Source organism: Megascapheus bottae, chromosome 1 (genome assembly GCF_031878675.1).
Source record: "Megascapheus bottae isolate mThoBot1 chromosome 1, mThoBot2.hap1, whole genome shotgun sequence".
Classification (NCBI taxonomy): Eukaryota; Metazoa; Chordata; class Mammalia; order Rodentia; family Geomyidae; genus Megascapheus; species Megascapheus bottae.
Genome location: NC_143509.1, coordinates 73596341 through 73616277, shown reverse-complemented (window position 1 = coordinate 73616277; position 19937 = coordinate 73596341). Strand labels below are relative to the sequence as shown.

General features: G+C 39.5%; 1 protein-coding gene and 1 pseudogene across 1 annotated transcript in view; both read left to right on the top strand.

Annotated features, from left to right (window-relative positions):
• Positions 1–16170, top strand: part of LOC150069436 (transmembrane protein 45A-like) — a 62908-nt gene extending 46738 nt beyond the window's left edge. The window contains exons 5-7 of the mRNA XM_090347264.1: positions 1484–1668; positions 6239–6384; positions 15586–16170. Of these exons, the coding sequence (XP_090203390.1) occupies positions 1484–1668; positions 6239–6384; positions 15586–15679 (425 nt within the window). The 3' untranslated portion in view covers positions 15680–16170. The remainder of the gene's footprint in view (positions 1–1483; positions 1669–6238; positions 6385–15585) is intronic.
• LOC150069437 (DNA polymerase epsilon subunit 3 pseudogene) lies at positions 9799–10500 on the top strand (annotated as a pseudogene).
• Positions 16171–19937: the final 3767 nt, after the last annotated feature.

The window sequence follows — 19937 nt, the reverse complement described above, 5'->3', positions numbered from 1 at the left end:
CTTTTTTTTGTTTATGTTTTATTTTTCTGTGTGCTGCTCCTGAGGCTTGAACTCAGGGTTTGGGTGCTAACACTGAGGATTTTCACTCAAGGATAGGGATTTAACATTTGAGCCACAGCTCCACTTCCAAATTTTCAGTGATTAACTGGAGATGAGTCTTATGGACTTTCCTTCTCAGGATGGCTTTAAACTTCAATCTTCAGATCTCCGTCTTCTGAGTAGCTAGAATTATTAATTTAAAAGCATTGTTATTGAGAGGGGGTGAGGGGAGGGAAAGTGGGAGAAAAACATGGGAAGGGGTAACAATGTTCAAGAAGTAATGTACCCACTATCTGATGAATATAACTGAAACCCCTCTGTACATCACCCCAACAATAAAATAAAATTAAAAATTGTTATTATAAAGGTGATATATAGAGGAGTTATAGTTACAGAAATCAAGTAATGAGTACTTTTTTTGGACAATGTCACCCCTTCTCTCTATCTCTCCAGTTTATTCCTTCCCTGCCAATCCACAAATTGTATAGTTCATTTTCAGCATAGTATCTAGTGAGTACCACTGCTGCATTTATTCACCCTTTGTCTCTCCATTTCTGGGCTTCCCTTGTCCTCCCAAAGACAGACAAATGCACAAATAAGGCAAAAAGAAAAAAACAACAACAACAAAAGAAAAAAAAAAAACCTCAGCTAGGAGCTTACCCTAGTGGTAAAGTGATCTCCTAGCATGCACAAAGCCCTGGGTTTGATTCCTTGGTACCACATACACAGAAAAAGGCAGAAGTGGCACTGTGGTTCAAGTGGCAGAGTGATAGCCTTGAGCAAGATGTGTCTAAGGACAGTGCCCAGGCCCTGAGTTTAAACCCAGGACTGGCAAAAGCATCCATAATTCATGTTGATACATGTTATTTTGTATGATCAGAGGCACATAGTCATTGCACCTTTCAATTTCTCCCCCAAGAATATCCTCCTTTGCTCTCATTGTGTATGAATACTTAGAGTCCTGTATAACATAGCATAGATGTAGCATATGAGAGAATACATTCGCCATTTGACTCTCTGAACTTGGCTTGCCTCATTTAACATGATTTGTTCTAGATCCGTCCATTTCCCTACAAATGACATAATATTATTCTTTCTGATGGCTGTGTAAAATTCCCTTGTGTATAGGCATCAAAGTTTTTGGATTCACTCATCTATTGTAGGGTGTCTAGGCTGTTTCCATAGCTTGGCTATTGTGTACTGGAGGACAGAATAAAAATTGGGGAAAGGAGGCAGGAATTATATTGTACAGAATCAGTGATGAACCTAAGAATGCAAACATATATTCCTGTGGGAATCAGTGGGGACTTCCTTTTTCTTTTTTGCAATTGTGAATCTACGCAGAGAAAAAGAAAGTCAAGCAGTGGGTAGCCTTTGATTTCACTGAAATGATAATAGTGATAAAGATAATGATAATAATTCATTGTTTTCCCTTTTCTATTAGCTTTTATCTTTTACAACCATACGCATGGCCGGCAAATGGTGGACATACTTGTACATCAGTTGCTATGCTTGGCTTCCTTTTTGGCTGGCTTGGTTGCCTTCCTAGAGCTTCTCTTTACAAAAAGCATAGTTCTGGAGCTTCTACGGTCAAGTCTTACCATACTACAGGGAAGCTGGTTGTGGCAGGTAGGTCTCCAGATGATATAATTGGTGACTCCCACAGGTAACATCTCTCCTTATTTAGAGAACCCTTCTGCTGTTGATTTCAGAGACTTCCCTCTGCTGTTCTATCTGCAGTGACAATGTGGACCTTTGAGATTCTTCTGATACACAGTGACCTTATTTGTGGTATTAGAACAGCTGCGTAGGAAGCAGAATGTGTATAAATTTATCACATACCTGGTCCTTCTGAGCTGATGGTTTGTTAGAAGCAGTTACTGATGCTAAAATACTTATAATCCTAATGGGTAGAGAGACTGAAGAATATAGGAAAGGCATGAAAGTGAGAAAACTCATCTATTGAGAAACTAGTAATGTTAGCCACTGTATATTTTACACACTCTATTTTACTCTGTCCCAACCATAGCCCATAAGTTATGCTTTACCATCTCAAAATTATGATGGGGAGAATTGGAAAGTCTAGGTTCACACAATAATGGAACTGAGGTCTAAATCTGGAAACATCTTTAAGACACCATAGTATCCAAGCTGTGTAATGGTTGTTTCTGGCTGTTTTTAGATAGTTTTATAGTGAGAATCAGGAACAAAAGGAAGAACCAAAAGATTTGAATTCATGTGATTTCTATTGAGAAGAAAGATCTGCAAAAGTTGCCTTTTCACACAATACTAGATATAGACGTATTTTTCTATGTCCACCTACAAACATACTCAAATCACTTCAGTCATGACGAAAGGACCCAGGTGCTACTTGAGCTTGCAGCAGACCTTATTATTGTTCACATGATACTGGCTATGTAGGTGTGAAGAATGCAAGACGTATGTATGGGTTGTAGAGATTTCCACTGAGATTTCCTGAGGCAGGGAGGCTTGAAAATATGTGGCACAGAAAAGATCTTTGCAGGCAGCTCCCAGGAGGGTGATGTATGACACTGAAAGGGTGAAGCTAAAGATGCAGTGGAGACACAAGGATGTTGGGATGGTAACAGTCTAGAATTTCTGCTGAGGAAAGATGCAGGCAATGAACAGAGCCAGCTCAGGTAAAAGGCCATGTATACTGCATTCAACCCCAGGTCAAGGCTGTCAAGCCCATTGGAGCTCAAACCATAACACCATGTACCAGGCACAGCATTATGGGATGTATATTGAATTTGGTTTTAGGATATGTTCAATGCTATTGAATATAAATATTGCTTTTGTAGCTATTTATATACTTTAAAGCCCCCTTTTTTCATTTTTCTTTAATTTTATTGCCAGGGTGATGTATTAGGATTGCAGTTACATATGTACGGTAGTGAGTACATTTCTTATTGGACATTTTTACTCCGCACATGTTTTTCTTCCAATTCTTCCTCCCCCATCCAACCACTCAAAAGTTGTAGAGTTTATTTCCAACATACTGCATATCTCTCTGTGACATTGGTTCACCCTTTGTCCTTTGTTTCACCATTTATTTTGTTATTGATCGTGGGGCTTGAACTCTAGTCCTGGACCCTGTCCCTGAGCTCCTCAGCTCAAGGCTAGTGCTCTATCACTTGAGCCACAGCACCACTTTTGGTTTTCTGATGGTTAATTGGAGATAATAGTCTCATGGACTTTAGTGCCCAGGCTGGCTTTGAACTGTGATCCTCATATCTCAGCTTCCTGAGTAGCTAGGATTATAGATGTGAGTCACTGGGCACCCAGCTGTCGCACCATTTTGCTGTTCCCCTTTCCTCCCCTAATTAAAATAAGTGTATATACAATACATTAGGTACCCAAATCAGATACAGTGGCAACAAGGAATAAACCATAGGAGGAACAAACAAAAGAAAATAAATAACTTCATATGTGTACTTTTGTACTCTTAATATGAAAAGAATGGAAAGTATAAAATGTAGGTATCTACACATTTTTTATTTTGTTTTTAAAAAATTTTATTGTGATTAATAGAAGGGTTACATTATCTTCACCAGATAGAAGATGCATAACTTCACAAATATTGATACCCTTTCTTATGACATGGTCCTCATTTTCCTCCCACCCTCCCCCCACTCATCTTGATTTCCCCTCTTCCCTATCCATTTTCAAATAACCAATTAAGCACATATAAAATATATCAGCTAACAAGGTGAAATATTGCAAAAATATGAGATAACCAAGGGATGGCAAAAGAGATGAACGATAACATAGTACATTAAGGACAACAACCATTCATTATATAGCTTTTGTTTCCTTCTCCTAGAGGTCCTTACATTTAGTGTCATACTACTTGGCCTAATGTCTCTAGATTTTGTTCTATTGTAAATCTCTGCTAGGAGAGCTCAAGGTTTACACTGATTATAACAAATGAGGGAGATTATTGGGCCTATGTTCCTTTGAGTCTGGCTTACTTCACTTCATATGATTTTTTTCAAAGTCTTTCCATTTCCTTACAAATCGGGTGATGTCGTTCTTTTTGACAGCAGCGTAGAATTCCATTGTGTATAAATAACCACATCTTGTTGATCCACTCATCAACTGAGGGAGATCTGGGTTGGTTCCATATCTTTGCTATGGTAAATAGTGCTGCAATGAACATTGTTGTGCTAGTGGATTTAGTAGGCCCTTGTTTCTGGACGGTTGGGTAAATGCCAGGTAGTGGAATTGCTGGGTCATAGGAGAGCTCTATGTTTAGTCTTTTGAGGAACTGCCATACTGCTTTCCATAGTGGTTGAACGAGTTTGCACTCCCACCAACAGTGGCCACATCCCCTCCATCATCTGTTGTTATTAGTTTTCTTAATCCTGGCCATTCTAACTGGAGTAAGGTGGAATCTTAGAATTATTTTGATTTGCATTTCTTTATGTGTCTATAGGCCATTTTTGTTTCTTCTTCACAGAAGACTCTCTTTAAGTCTTTGGCCCATCTTTTAATGGGATGGTTGCTACTTTGGAGATTAGTTTTGGAGTGATTCAATTTTTTGAGCTGTTGATATATTTTACATATGAGGCCTTTGTCCGTTGTATGGTTAGTGAAGATCTCCTATTCTGTAGGCTTCCTAATTAATTTACTAGCTATGTCCTCTGCCTTACAGAAGCTCTGCAGTTTAATGCAGTCCCACTTATCCAGACTTTCTCTGATTTGTCATGTTTCTTGGTCCTTGTTGAGAAAGTTTCGACCTGTGCCAAGGAGGCCTAGTGTGTCTCCTATTCCTTCCTGTAAAGTTTTCAGTGTCTCGGCTTTTACCTCCAGGTCTTTGATCCATTTGGAGTTAATTCTAGTGCAGGGTGACAAAGAAGGATCCGACTTTAGTTTTCTGCAGGTGCTTAACCAGTTCTGCCAGCACCACTTGTTGAAGAGGCTGTCTTTCTTCCATTCTATTTTTTTGGCTCCCTTGTCAAAGATTAGGTGGCCATAAGTCTGTGGTTTAATAGCTGGGTCCTCAGTTCTATTCCATTGGTCTTCAGGCCTGTTCTTGTGCCAGTACCAAGCTGTTTTGACTATTATAGCTCTGTAATAGAGTCTAAAGTTTGGTATTGAAATTTCTCCTGTTCTTTCTGCTAAGAAGTGTTTTTGCTATATGGGGTCTTTTATTATTCCATATGAAATTTTGGATTGCCTCTTCTTATGTCTTTACAGAATGACATTGGGATATTGATGGGATTTGCATTGAATTTGTAGATAGCCCTTGGCAAGATTGCCATTTTCATGATGTTGATTCTTCCAATCCAGGAGCATGGGAGGTTTTTCCACTTCCTCAGTTCTGCTTTAATTTCCATTTTCAGGGTTTTAAAGTTTTCATCAAAAAGATCCTTTACATTCTTAGTTAAGGTAATTCCTAGGTACTTTATTTTCTTTGAGGCTATTGCAAAAGGAGTTGCTTTCCTGACTGTTGCCTCGTTCCTCTCATTGTTGGTATATAGGAAGGCAGTTGATTTTTGAGGGTTAATTTTATACCCTGCTACCTTCCCAAAGTTTTGAATCAGCTCAAGGAGCTTGGGAGTGGAGTCTGTAGGGTTCTTTGAATACAGAATCATGTCATCTGCAAAGAGGGAAAGTTTTACTTCCTCTTTCCCTATTTGGATCCCCTTTATGCTTGCTTCTTGCCTTATTGCTCTGGCCAGGAATTCTAATACTATGTTAAAGAGGAGTGGAGAGAGTGCATCTCCACATTTTGAAAGCCCACCCATCTTCAGAAATGATCACCTCTGGGCCGGGAGTTTGGCCTAGTGGTTAAAGTGCTTGCCTAGCATGCATGAAGACCCGGGTTCAATTCCTCGGTACCACATACATAGAAAAAAGCCAGAAGTGGTACTCAGGCTGAAGTGGTAGAGCGCTAGCCTTGAGAAAGTCCAAGGACAGTGCTCAGGCCCTGAGCTCAAGCCCAGGACTGGCAAAAAAAAAAAAAAAGAAATGATCACCTCTTATATTTTGAATATTCCTCCCTAGAAGTTCTTAAATATACTGTCTCTACTAATAAATAAGGTAGAAAACCCTGATGTTTAACTAGGATACCACAGATGATGGGTGTTATTTCAGTTGCAAAGGATTTTGAAATGCACCATCTTTGAGAATGTGCTTAGGTATTTTAACATGTGCTTTTTGTTTTAAATTGCAGCTGGGTTTTGTTCTGTTTACTCCAATTGGAGGTCCTGCATGGGATCTAAATGATCATAACAACAGTCTGTTTCTCATCATCTGCTTTTGTTGGCATTATGCAGTTACCTACATCATCATGGGAGTGGTTTCTGTAGCTGTCACCTGGTGAGTTACCGGTTTTTATTCGTGGAATTTCCATTCTTTGGTATATGATTATCAATGGTCAATAATATTGAAATTAATGTTCCAAAGAAGATTTAATTGCCTACTATCCCATAAGCCTGGAAGCATTGCAGAAAATTCCTTGCAAATATAGACATTGCCAATAAAAATATAGACATTGCTGATGTAAAGTTAAAATAGCTTATGATGTGTGCTGTGGCTCTGACTCATACACTGATGACATACTGTTCTGTGTCTCCATGTCTTCACATATACTATTTTGGCTTCAGAGTGATCAGATGCTCTGTTTATAGTAAGTGTTACATTTATATAGTAATCAAAACAGCTTGGTACTGGCACAAGAACAGGACTGAGGACCAGTGGAATAGAACTGAAGACCCAGACATCAACCACAGACCTATGGCCACCTAATCTTTGACAAGGGAGCCAAAAAAATAGAATGGAAGAAAGACAGCCTCTTCAACAAGTGGTGCTGGCAGAACTGGTTAAGCACCTGCAGAAAACTAAAGTTGTATCCTTCTTTGTCACCCTGCACTAGAATTAACTCCAAATGGATCAAAGACCTCAAGGTAAAAGCTGACACACTGAAAACTTTACAAGAAGGAATAATAGATACACTAGGTCTCCTTGGCACAGGTCGATACTTTCTTAATAAGGACCAAGAAACACAACAAATCAGAGAAAGTCTGGATAAATGGGACTGCATTAGACTGCAGAGCTTCTGTTTGGCAAAGGACATAGCTAGCAAATTAACTAGAAAGCCTACAGAGTGGGAGATCTTCACTAACCATACAATGGACAAAGGCCTCATATCTAAAATATATCAACAGCTCAAAAAATTGAATCACTCCAAAATTAATCTCCAAAGAAAGAACCATCCCAATACTGTTTTTTGGGCTCCCATGTCAAAGATTAGGTGGCCATAAGTCTGTGGTTTAATATCTGGGTCCTCAGTTCTATTCCATTGGTCGTCAGGCCTGTTCTTGTGCCAGTACCAAGCTGTTTTGACTATTATAGCTCTGTAATAGAGTCTAACGTTTGGTATTGAAATTTCTCCTGTGCTGTTCTTTCTGCTAAGAAGTGTTTTTGCTATATGGGGTCTTTTATTATTCCATATGAAATTTTGGATTGCCTCTTCTATGTCTTTACAGAATGACATTGGGATATTGATGGGATTTGCATTGAATTTGTAGATAGCCCTTGGCAAGATTGTCATTTTCATGATGTTGATTCTTCCAATCCAGGAGCATGGGAGGTTTTTCCACTTCCTCAGTTCTGCTTTAATTTCCATTTTCAGGGTTTTAAAGTTTTCATCAAAAAGATCCTTTACATTCTTAGTTAAGGTAATTCCTAGGTACTTTATTTTCTTTGAGGCTATTGCAAAAGGAGTTGCTTTCCTGACTGTTGCCTCGTTCTTCTCATTGTTGGTGTAGAGGAAGGCAGTTGATTTTTGAGGGTTAATTTTATACCCTGCTACCTTCCCAAAGTTTTGAATCAGCTCAAGGAGCTTGGGAGTGGAGTCTGTAGGGTTCTTTGAATACAGAATCATGTCATCTGCAAAGAGGGAAAGTTTTACTTCCTCTTTCCCTATTTGGATCCCCTTTATGCTTGCTTCTTGCCTTATTGCTCTGAGTATGAATTCTAATACTGTGTTAAAGAGGAGTGGAGAGAGTAGGCATCCTTGTCTCATTCCTGATTTTAGAGGAAATGGCTTTAGCTTTTTGCCATTAAGTATAATGCTAGGTGTGGGTTTGTCATACACAGCCTTTATTATATTGAGGAATGTTCCATGGATTCCTAGTTTCTCCAGAGCTTTTAGCATAAAGGGGTGTTGGATCTTGTCAAATGCTTTTTCTGCATCTATTGAGACAATTATGTGATTCTTGTCCTTGCTCCTGTTGATGTGTTGAATTATATTAATTAATTTGCATATGTTGAACCAGCTTTGCATCCCTATGATAAATCCTGTTTGATCATAGTGTATAATTTTTGGATGAGTTGCTTAAGACGGTTGGCCAGTATTTAGTTGAGAAGTTTTGCGTCAATATTCATCAAAGCAATGGGTCTATAGTTCTTTTTCTTTTATGAATCTCTGGTTTTGGGATGGGGGTTGTAGTGGCTTCGTAGAATGATTTGGCAAAGAGCCTTTGTTTTCAATTTTGTTGAAGAGCTTGAGGAGTGTTCGTGTGAGCTCTGCTTTGAAGATCTTATAGAATTCAACTGTGAATCCATCTGGCCCTGGGCTTTTCTTGGATGGGAGGTCTCTAATTGCCATTTCTATTTCAGTGCTTGAAATAGGTCTGTTTAGTTGGATTAGGTCTTCTTGGTTCAGTGTGGATATGTTAATATTGGCTAGAAATTCACCCATTTCTTCTAGATTCTCAAATTTGTTGGCATAAAGGTTTGAAAAGTATTCCCTCATGATGCTCTGGATCTTGGTAATTTCTGTCGTGATACTACCATTCTCAACTGTGATTTTGTTTATTTGGGTGTGCTCCCTTCTTTTTTGGTAAGATTTTCTAAGGGTCTGTCAAAGAACCAACTCCTTGTTTTGTTGATTCTTTCTATAGTTTTTTTTGGACTGCAATTCATTTAATTCTGCTTTGATTTTTAATAATTTGCTTCCTTCTACTGGGATTAGGATTGGTTTGTTGCTCTTTTTCCAAGAGTTTACGCTGTGACATTAAACTGTTGGTTTGCGATTTTTCCAATATGTTAATGTAAGCACTCAGAGCTATAAATTTTCCTCTGAGCATTGACTCTGGGAAAACCTTTGTCCTTTTATTTATGGTGCTGCTAACACCACTTCTCAGGCTCCAGTTGGTTTGGCAGGGTCTTTGCCAGCAGTCAAGATGGCGCTGCTGTCGGCTGGTGGAGGAGTGGATTACTTCCCAATGCCATTCCTCGAGCAGAAATGGAAACATCCACAGAGGTACTCAGAAATTGCTGGATTCTCTGGTTCTGTGAAGCTGGCAGGTCCCCGCCATGGCCGAGTGACGGCTCTGGGCTCGCGCAGGCTCTGTTTGGCTCTGTCTGGAGCTGGCAGGTCTGCACTGCTGAGAAGCACTGTCTGCTCAGGTTCCAGAAGGAGGATTTTACATCATTCTAATGTTTTTGGCCAGGCCATTTCCTTTACTTGATATATCTACATTTAAAATGCATCTCCTTTTTTTGTGAATATTTTTGTGATTCATCTAACCTTCTTCATCTCCCTTTCTTGATTTTTATAGAACAATATTTTCTACCAGATAACTTAGCAATTATGATCTATCAATTGTGATATTGCCTAGGAGCTCACAGCTAGCTAGATTATGTATCCTTCTGAAAAAGAATAAATAGGCCACCAGCGACGCGGGAAGTCCGGACACTGTGGTACCCTGAAGAAGAAGGCCCTGCGGTGGCGATGGCGGAGAGGCCCGAGGACCTGAATCTGCCCAACGCTGTCATCACTAGGATTATCAAGAAGGCGCTCCCGGACGGAGTCAACATCTCCAAGGAGGCCCGGAGCGCCATCTCCCGCGCCGCCAGCGTCTTCGTGCTGTACGCCACGTCCTGTGCCAATAACTTTGCGATGAAAGGAAAGCGCAAGACACTCAATGCCAGCGATGTGCTCTCTGCCATGGAAGAGATGGAGTTCCAGCGGTTCGTTACCCCCTTGAAAGAAACTCTAGAAGCATATAGGCGGGAGCAGAAAGGCAAGAAAGAGGCATCAGAGCAAAAGAAGAAGGACAAACACAAAAAAACAGATTCAGAGGAGCCAGACAAGAGCAGGGATGAGGACAATGATGAAGATGAAGAAAGGCTGGAAGAGGATGAGCAAAATGAAGAGGAAGAAGTAGACAACTGAATAGAGTAGGGTGGACAGGATGGCATTCTAGAAGATACCATCTTGAAATGTCTTGAGTTTATATGAAGCTTTTCTCTGCTGGGTAAATGGTCTTAGACACAAGTGCCTGGGATCAAAAACTGAGTAAAATTATCCCAGACTTGGAGCATCCGTATAGCAGAATCCTGTTTTGCTTGATTGGTCTGAAAGTTATGATGTTCTAGTAAGGAGGATTCTGAATGCTGATTAAATTGGCCAAGTGACATCTTTTATTTACTGAAGTGTATGTTTAGATAGTGTTTTGATCCCCTATCTCCCTGTTCCTCCATAAAAGTAATAATAATTTCCATGCTGCTGGCTGTGTTCCAGATTACGGAGGCAGTGAAGGCTCAGGAAAATTTGGGACTTTGATCATGGTCAGCCCATGTTTGATTGTACAATATTTGGCAATACAGTAGTCACTTATTAAGCATGGTCAGGAGGCTGGGACCGTAGCTCAGTGATAGAGCATTTGCCTAGCATGTGCCGCGATGGATGGTCCTGTGTTCCATCTCTAGCACCAAAGAAAGAATAGTAATCTGAATGTTTCTGCTTTAGGAAACTACCAGAATGCTGGGAGAATAATGAAATCCAGTCTGTCGTCTCTTTATTTGACACAGTAACATTAAGCTTTGCTTTTCCGCTAGGCCCACTTTGCTTGCAGCTCCTCCTTATGACCTTTCCATTTGACTTGCTGAGGTTGCTGCACTCTGGCTACTTATATGCTGTCAAAATAGCAGTGTAGATTGAAGTTGGTCCTGCAAAGGTGTGACGTTTGTCTTACAGAACACATGACTTATTGCTACATGTATCTCACACCCGACCACTGTATAGCTTTAGAATTATCACCTCCTGGAAGGTGTAAAATCCCAGGCTTTTTCTGGCCCTAGACTTGTGACCAGCTCTAGACTTCCTCCTAGACATAATTTTCTCCCTCTGTGCTTCTCTCTCCTTGTTTCTTTTTACCTCTCTGCTTTCCATTCCCACTTTGTTTGCCAGTCTAGGAACTTTGAATGCCTGCTTATATCCCAAGGTGCAGATTCTTCTGATTCCCTAGTGTCATGTCATTAATATGGTTTTATAAAATTCAACTTTAAGGGAAATCTGATGGTGCTCAGGAATCATACACATACCCTCCTTTAACTGCTTCTAAAGTACCTGTGTTGGGTTTTCTTAGTCTTCTCTTCCATTCAGTATTCCAAGCATGTTCTTGTCTTACTTGAGCGCTTGGGATTGGCAGGTAGTGTTATATAGCTGGACACTTGTTAGGTGAATACAATGAAAAGTTTGTTGATAAGTAACAAGACTTTTGAGAAGATTGTAATGTTTTGTATAAATAAAAAACATTGTTGTTTAAAAAAAAAGAATAAATAGGCCGGAAGTTTGGCTTAGTGGCTAGCTTGCCTAGCATGCATGAAGACCCAGCTTTGATTCTTTGGCACCACATACATAGAAAAAAGCTGAAAGTGGTGCTGTGGCTCAAGGGTAGAGCTCTAGGCTTGAGAAAAGTCCAAGGACAGTGCTCAGGCCCTGAATTCAAGCCCCACAACTGACAAAAAAAGAAAAAAAAGTAGAAATAACTTCACATAGAACCTAGTATATTCCCATACCTGCTGGTACACCAATTGCTCAGTAATCAGCTGTTTGACATTCAATACATCTGGGTTTTAGAGGCACTACATTATCCATTTAATTTGTTTGAAGATCATGTTTATTTTGTCTATTCTGTCTATTTTATATAAACAGACACATATTTTTGTGAATTTTTTGTGACTAGATTCTTTAATTTAGCATGATTTTCAAGGCTTATCTATGCAATAGGTCAGGGATTCATTTTTATTGAAAATGTCTTTTAAAAATCCATGTTTGTTTATATATTTATTTATTTATTGCCAGTTCTGGGCCTTGAACTCAGAGCCTGGGCACTGTCCTTGGGCTTTCTCAAGGCTAGAACTCTACCACTTGAGCCACAGCACCATTTCTGGCTTTTTTCTATGTATGTGGTACCGTGGAATCGAACCTAGTTCTTCGTGCATGCTAGGCAAGCACTCTACCACTAGGCTAAACTCCCGGTCCCATATTTATTTATTTTTAATTTTATTTTATTGTCAAGGTGATATATGAAGGATTACACTGTCGAACATTATTATCCCACATTTTTCTCCCACTTCCCCACCTCAACCCCCCTCCCTAGTTGTAATATTAATTTCCAACATATTATCTTGTGAGTATTGCTGTTGCATTGCTTTTCCCTTTGTCCTTTGTCTCACCTCTTTTTGTTCCCCTTTCCTTCCCTAATTCAGATAAATGTATATACAATACACCGGTTACCAAAATCAAATATAATAACACTAGGGGATAAGCCATGGCGGGGTGGGGAGGGACAAAAAAGAAAAAGAAGAAATAACTTCACATAGTACGCTAAAAACAACAACCATGGGCTGGGTGTTAGCCTAGAGGTAGCGTCCTTGCCTAGCATACATGAAGCCCTGGGTTTGATTCATTGGTACTGCATACATAGAAAAAGCTAGAAGTGGTGCTGTGGCTCAAGAGGCAGAGTGCTAGCCTTAAGCAAAAAATGTCCAAAGATTGTTCCCAGGCCCTGAATTCAAGCCCCAGGACTGGCAAAACAAAAACAACCACAAAAATCCTCTTGTTTTCATATTTTGGAGTTCATTTCACTTAGAATCATCTTATATATATAAGATGTCATATGTATATAGCTATTGAGCCAGCTATTGTGATCCTCAGGTAGGACAATCCTATACATATACTAATTCTTGCAAATGAGGGAAACGATGAAGTCTATGTTACTTTGGTTCTGGCTTACTTCACTTAATATGAATTTTCCAAGCCTTTCCATTTCATTATGAATGGGGTGATGTTATTTTCTCTGAATCAATTACAAATGGACCAAGACCTCAAGGTAAAAGAAGATACCCTGAAAAATATTACAGAAAGGAATAAGAGAAACACTAGGGTTCCTGGGAACAGGTCAAAAATTTCTTAATAACAACCCAGAAATACAACAAGTCAAAGAACAATTGGACAAGTAGGAGTTCATTGAACTGCAAAGCTTCTGTATGGCAAAGAACATAGCTAACAAGATAAATAGAAAACCAACAGATTGGGAGAAGATCTTCACTATTCATACAACAGACAAGAGCTTCATACCTAAAATATACTTAGAACTCAAAATATCAAATCCCCCCAAAGCAAATCCTCAAAGAAACAACCACCCCATTGATAAAGTGGGCGAAAGACTTCCCTGAAGAGGAAATAAGAATGCCCAAAAGAAACATGAAGAAATGCTCAGTATCTCTGGACATAAAAGAAACACAAATCAAAACAATGTTGAGATTCTTACCCCAGTTAGAATGGCCATTGTAAAGAAATATAAGAATAACAGATGATGACCTGGGATGTGACGGAAGGGAACCCGACTACACTGTTGGTGAGAGTGTAAACTTGTTCAACCACTATGGAAAGCAGTATGGAGATTTCTCAAAAGACTAAACATAGAGCTCCCCTATGATCCAGCAATTTCACTTTTAGGCATTTACCCAAATGAATACAAACAAGACTATACTAAAGCTACCAGCACAACCACGTTCATTGCAGTATTGTTCATTATAGCTAAGATAAATGGATGAAAAAAATGTGGTATATGTACATAATGAAGTTCTATGCTGTCATGAGAAAAATCTGTTTTTATCCAGATGCTGACTCATGCCTATAATCCTGAATACTCAGGAGGCTGAAGTCTGAGGATTGTGGTTCAAGGCAACCTGTGCAGGAAAGTCTATGAGACTCTTATCTCCAGTTAACCACCAGTAAACTTCAAGGGCAGCTGTGGCTCAAAGTGGTAGAGCACTAGCCTTGAGCAAAGGAGCTTACGGACAGAGTCCAGGCCCTAGGTTCAAGCCCCATAACCGAACCAAGCCAAAACAATACAAAACTTAATTGATAAAGAGAGTCAGATGCTTAGTTCTATCTTAATTAATATTACCCTATAGGTTACTAGAAGAAAAATGCTCTATAGATTATAGTATTTCTTTCTCTCTCTCTCTCTCTTTTTTTTTTTTTTGGCAGTCCTGGTGCTTGAACTGTGGGCCTGAGAGCTGTCTCTGAGCTCTTTAGTTCAAGGCTGTTGGTCTATCACTTGAGCCAAAGTGCCACTTCTGGTTTTCTCTTGTTTCATTGGAGATCATAGTCTATGGACTTTCATGCCCAGGCTGGCTTTTAACCACTATCCTCAGATCTCAGCTTCCTGAATAGCTAGGATTATACACGTGAGTCATTGGTGCCTGGCTAGATGATAGTATTTCTACAAAATTCACTATTTCAAAAGTTCCCTGATATTAGTATTTCATAACAATAGGAACTTTGAAACATTTAAATTGGAACAAAGTTATATAATAATTCAAATATGATGAAATTAAAACATGAAATGTAAGAAATAGTTTTATACACATATATTCACATGTATGGTCTAGATTCTACATATGAGGAAAACAGCATATTTTTCTAGAACTCATATTTCATATGCTTTCCAATTTTGTTTTCAAAATTTCTCTACAAAAGATAAGACCATGAAATGAGTGCTTCTGCATGTGATAACTGAAAAAATAGCATGAGTAGTCAATACCATTATTCAGTGTAGTTAGATGGCTAGTCAATTCAGTCTTAAATTTCAGATTAAGGAGCTTAATTTTTTTTGTGGGTCATGGGGCTTGAACTCTAGGCCTGGCCACTGTTCTTGAGCTCTTCAGGTCAAGGCTACTACTACCTTACCCCTTGAGCCTCAGCCCCACTTCCCCTTTTCTAGTGATTAATTCAAGATAAAAGTCTCATAGTCTTTAGGGTCTTTAGTGCCTGGGCTGGCTTTGAACTGAGTAGCTAGCACAGACGTGAGTGACCAGTGCCACAGTAGCTCATATTTGTAATCCTACCTGCTCAAAATGCTGAAATCTGAGAACTGTTCAAAATGAGCCCAGGAAAAAGTCTGTGGGGCTCTTATCTTCATTTAACCACTAAAAATGCTGTTGGTGGAACTCGGGTCACAGTAGGCTTGAGAAATAAAAGCTCGGGGACAGTGCCCAGGCCCTGAGTGCAAGCCTCAAGATACCAAAACAAACGTATATTTATAAATTGACATGTTGAATGGAGACTGCTTGTAAAATTATTTAAAGATAATAAAAAGTTTACTTTTTGGTTGTCACCCATATTTGCACAAATAATACCAAGTTAGTTGGATGATATTATTCTGTTTTTATTTTAGACATCATCTAACCAAAGATGGTTTTATTTTTTCTCAGGGTGGTTAAATGGAAGGTTAAGAATCTTTGCCCCTCAGAATTTGGTCTCCTGAAAAATGCTGAAAGAGATGAGGAATCAGAAGAGGAGATGTGATTTCAATGGGCAGCCAGTGTCTCTACAATAAACTTTCCTTTATAGCACTGTTCTTACTTAAAACTTGGTCTGCTGACCTTTTGTTTGGAAAACAACTGGCTGAAGTTGGCTTTGTACTGTTTGTAACTACATTTTTCAAAACCGCTTTGCTTTCCTTTATTGCTATGGTTTGAATACAGAGTCGTGGTTCAGCTTGTTTATTGAGCTGATGCTGTTACCACTGGAGCCACACTTCTAGCCTTACTTATTGGTTGCTATTTTGAAGATTATGGATATGAACAATTTGAATTTCAATGTTTCATTTTTTAGCTTAGCAAATATTCAGGATGACAAAGTTCATTTTGCATATTGCAAATATTGTGGTATGCTTATTTGGATATAGGTATGTTGAAAGAAACTTTATTTACATTATAGTTTTGTGCAAAGGGTCCTCAGCTTGTTGTCACTTGTTATTCATCAAATATGGATGTGTACTGTTTAGCTTGTTACAGCAATGGAAAATAAATAAATGCATTTATCTTGGTGCAAAAGCCTCAAATCTTTTTTTTTTGAAAGCTCTATTTACTCTTCAGCAATTCAGAAAAAGTCTATGACACACGGAAATTCCTGTTTTTTGTGGAATCATCTCTCCATGAGAACATCAGGTCTCCCGTGGGAAAAGTAGAGCCAATGTCCTCCTGAGATGCATAACTTTTCTGCAAAGTCATCAGAGACAGGGAAAGGAGAGTTGGGCTGTCATCTGTAAAATTCATTCCAGCTGAAGGTAACCACCATAATAACCATGATATCTCCCAGGTAGATGAAAGGTCAGAGCGAGGAAAGCCTTGTGAATGGCCACATGAATATCTCGTGGCCATTCTGAAAATGAAGTATCTCCCGTTAGAAAGCTGAGAAATCTCATCTGTAAACCTGGTTTTACCTACCACTAACCACCCTCCAGTTCTCCAGGAATAACCATATCCTTCACTGACGGAAGGGAACTAGCCAGGCACTGGTGGTTCCAGCTAGTAACCCCACTATTAAAGAGTCTGAGAACTGGGGATTATGGCTCAAATCTAGCCCTGCGAGGCTCCTCCAAATTAACAAGCCCCAAAGCAAGGCTGGAAAGCAAGGCTCCTGCGGTAGAGCACTACCTGAGAAAGCAAGCTATGCAAGTTTGTGGTTTTGAGTTCAATCCTGAATACTTACATTAAAATAGTAATAATCACGAAGTAGGGAAGCCAAACTGAATGACTCAGAGGGCTCTTTCTGGCTGTTATGTTTTATGAATATCAAAATGAGAAAGTGTAGATAGTGAATGTATTACATTAGTCATAAATGCCAGTCACTGCCATGGCAGAAAGAGGAAGGATAACTTCAGATATCTTGAGGGTTGACTCAAATGTGGAGGAATGGAGCTGATACCTGGGCATTAATTTCTGAATTATTCCTGGTATTCCAGAGCACTGCCAAGTCCAGAAGCTGCCCCTATTTTGTCTACCACAGAGGCAACAAAGAGGCAGACTTTTTTCAGTTAAAGAACTGGAAATATTCTCAGCATTATATAAGGTTAGAAAATAGGTGAGTGGATCAAAAATTGTCTTATTTCCATTCCTGAGTGTAAAAATGTTTACATCCCACTCTAGTTCAGACGCAAAGGAATGAGTCACAGTTAATTGAAACTGGTATTACCATCTAGGACTTAGGGTGAAACCTCTGAAACAAAACCCCAAAACAGACCTTCTCTCAACTTGCTTGTTTCAGGTATTTTGTCACAATTAAGAAAAGTTGACTAACATGCTAAATATATCCATAAAGATAATTACGATAGTTTGATTTAGAATCCTTTTCTGAGATAAAGAGAATCTCCATCTTTCATTTGGTTATTTTTCTTTTCTGAGAAACTATGGTGAAAATATGCTCTATATTTACTTTTGAATTGCAGGCTGATTCTGACATATGAATTCCAACCTTTGGGGGCCAGGAGTTTAACCTAGTGGTAGAGTGCTTGCCTAGCATGCACGAAGACCCAGGTTTGATTCCCAGTACCACATACATAGAAAAAAGCTGGAAGTGGTGCTGAGGCTCAAGTGGTAGAGCTCTAGCCTTGAGAAAGTCCAAGGATAGTGCTCAGGCCCTGAGCTCAAGCCCAGGACTGGCAAAAAAAAAGATGAAAAAATTCCAACCTTTTGCAAATTGGCTCTTGGTTTTGTGTAGCAAATTATTTCTAATTACTTACTTTCATATAGTAAATGACCTCAGTACTTTTTAATGATTTTTGAATATGGATATTAACAATGATAGGTACTATTATGAAAAGAATGCATTTGATATGTGATTACTTAAAAGTTATTGATATTTTCTGTGTACTAGAAAAGTTCATTCCACCATGACAGGACTCTATGGAATGGAGCCATCATATAAATTAAGAGTAACTTCAACCTTCTCCATCGGTAATTTCAACCTTCTACTTTGAATGTTTCCATGTTTCCCCCCAAGAAGCAGCTGCTCAAGGGTGATCCAAACTGGAAACTCATCCTTAACCAGCTGCCTTTTGTTTGACAGTTTTGGAGCTTGATCGTAGGGCCTAGGTGCTGTCTCTGAGCTTCTTTTACTCAGGGCTAGCTCTCTATCACTTGAGCCACAGTTCTACTTCTGGCTTTTCTAGTATTCTAGTAGTTAATTGGAGATACGAGTCTCATGGATTTTCCTACCCCGGTGGGCTTTGAACCGTGATCCTCAGATCTCAGTCTACTGAGTAGCTAAGATTACAGGAGCCGCTGGCACCCATCCTAGCTGCCTTCCTTTTTTTTTTTTTTTTTTTTGGTCAGTCCTGACCTTGAACTCAAAGCTTGATTGGTATCACTGAGCTGATTTGTGCTCAATATTACTGCTGTACCACTTGAGCCCACAGCACTTCTTCCAGCTTTTTCTGAGTAGATTATTGGAGATAAGAGTTTCAGGGACTTTTCTGAATGCTCAGGCTTCAACCATAAACCTCAGATCTTAGCCTCCATAGTAGCTAGGATTACAGGCATGAACTACCAGTACATGGTCCCACCTGCCTTTAAATAGTGATTTTATCTATGGAAGCTACTTCAGTGAAGATCTATAGAGGAACAGTGGAGTAGGGAAGCTAAAGCGAGAGTCCTAGCAACTAAGTCACATGACTCAGTATTGAATGAAAGCCAGAAACGTCTATTAGATGCTGCAATAGGCTCAAATTGATTTTAGAAAGCACTCAATTGTATAAAGAGATCAGCATTTAATTTAATATTTAAATAGGGGTATTTCTGATTTTTAGCATAATATTGTTCTCTCTGATGTACAACTTTAAAAATCAAGACCAAAAGCTTAGGAAGGTAGAGAATTAGAGACACACAGGACTTTTCTATGTCACTGTGAGTCTGAAACAAAATATCAAGTGTGTGGCTGTAGGGAGAGGTAAGTGGTATGGGAAGGCCACAGTAAATGATAGAGTGAGACTAGGAAAAACCTAGAAATATTGAACTACAGAGCTATACAAGAAAAAGTACCCAAACATCAGAACGAGGCAAAACTGCCAGGAACAGGTAGAAGCTTATTGAAGCAGTAAGAGAAAGAAGACAGATACTAAGGGAATTCCACAATGACATGATAGGTATTCTGTACATTTGAATGCCCAACTCCCAAACACTTGTTACTCTCTATTGCCAAGCAAGGGACCTCCATCAGTGTGTGTGTGTGTGTGTCCAGAAAACTGATTGTGACTTGAATCCAGTTTTGTGACCACAGGTCTATATGGTCGGAGGTGTGAGGCATGATTGAGAAGGAAACAGAGGTTCTTAAGAGCTGGGATTGAGAGCTGAAAAGAGGAGCACATCAGCTTTGTGAGAACCTGAGCAGTGGGGTCAGTGATATGGACTCTGGTGGAAACAGGGCATGCAGAATTACCTGGTACCCCATACCTTGCTGTGTGTCACATACTGATTTTATCTCTCTGCTTTCTACATTCTCAGGGCACCAGGGATGCTTGGGAGAAATATGGTCACTGCTCTGGCATTTCCACAGCCACACCTTTCCTGACAGAATGTCTGTGCTGTTAGGGAAACAATGGTACTCAGCTGGCAGAAAGAGCTTGAGGTGGTTCCTGTTCTTACTTCCTTACCAGCTTTGTATGCTCCACACCCTAACAGGTATTTCAGCACTAGTCATAGTTGAGTGCATCTGCTGAGAAAGCAAGTCGGGGCTGGCGTTGTAGGCATCCCTTTCTAGTTTAACCTCTTTGTAGTTCAAAGAG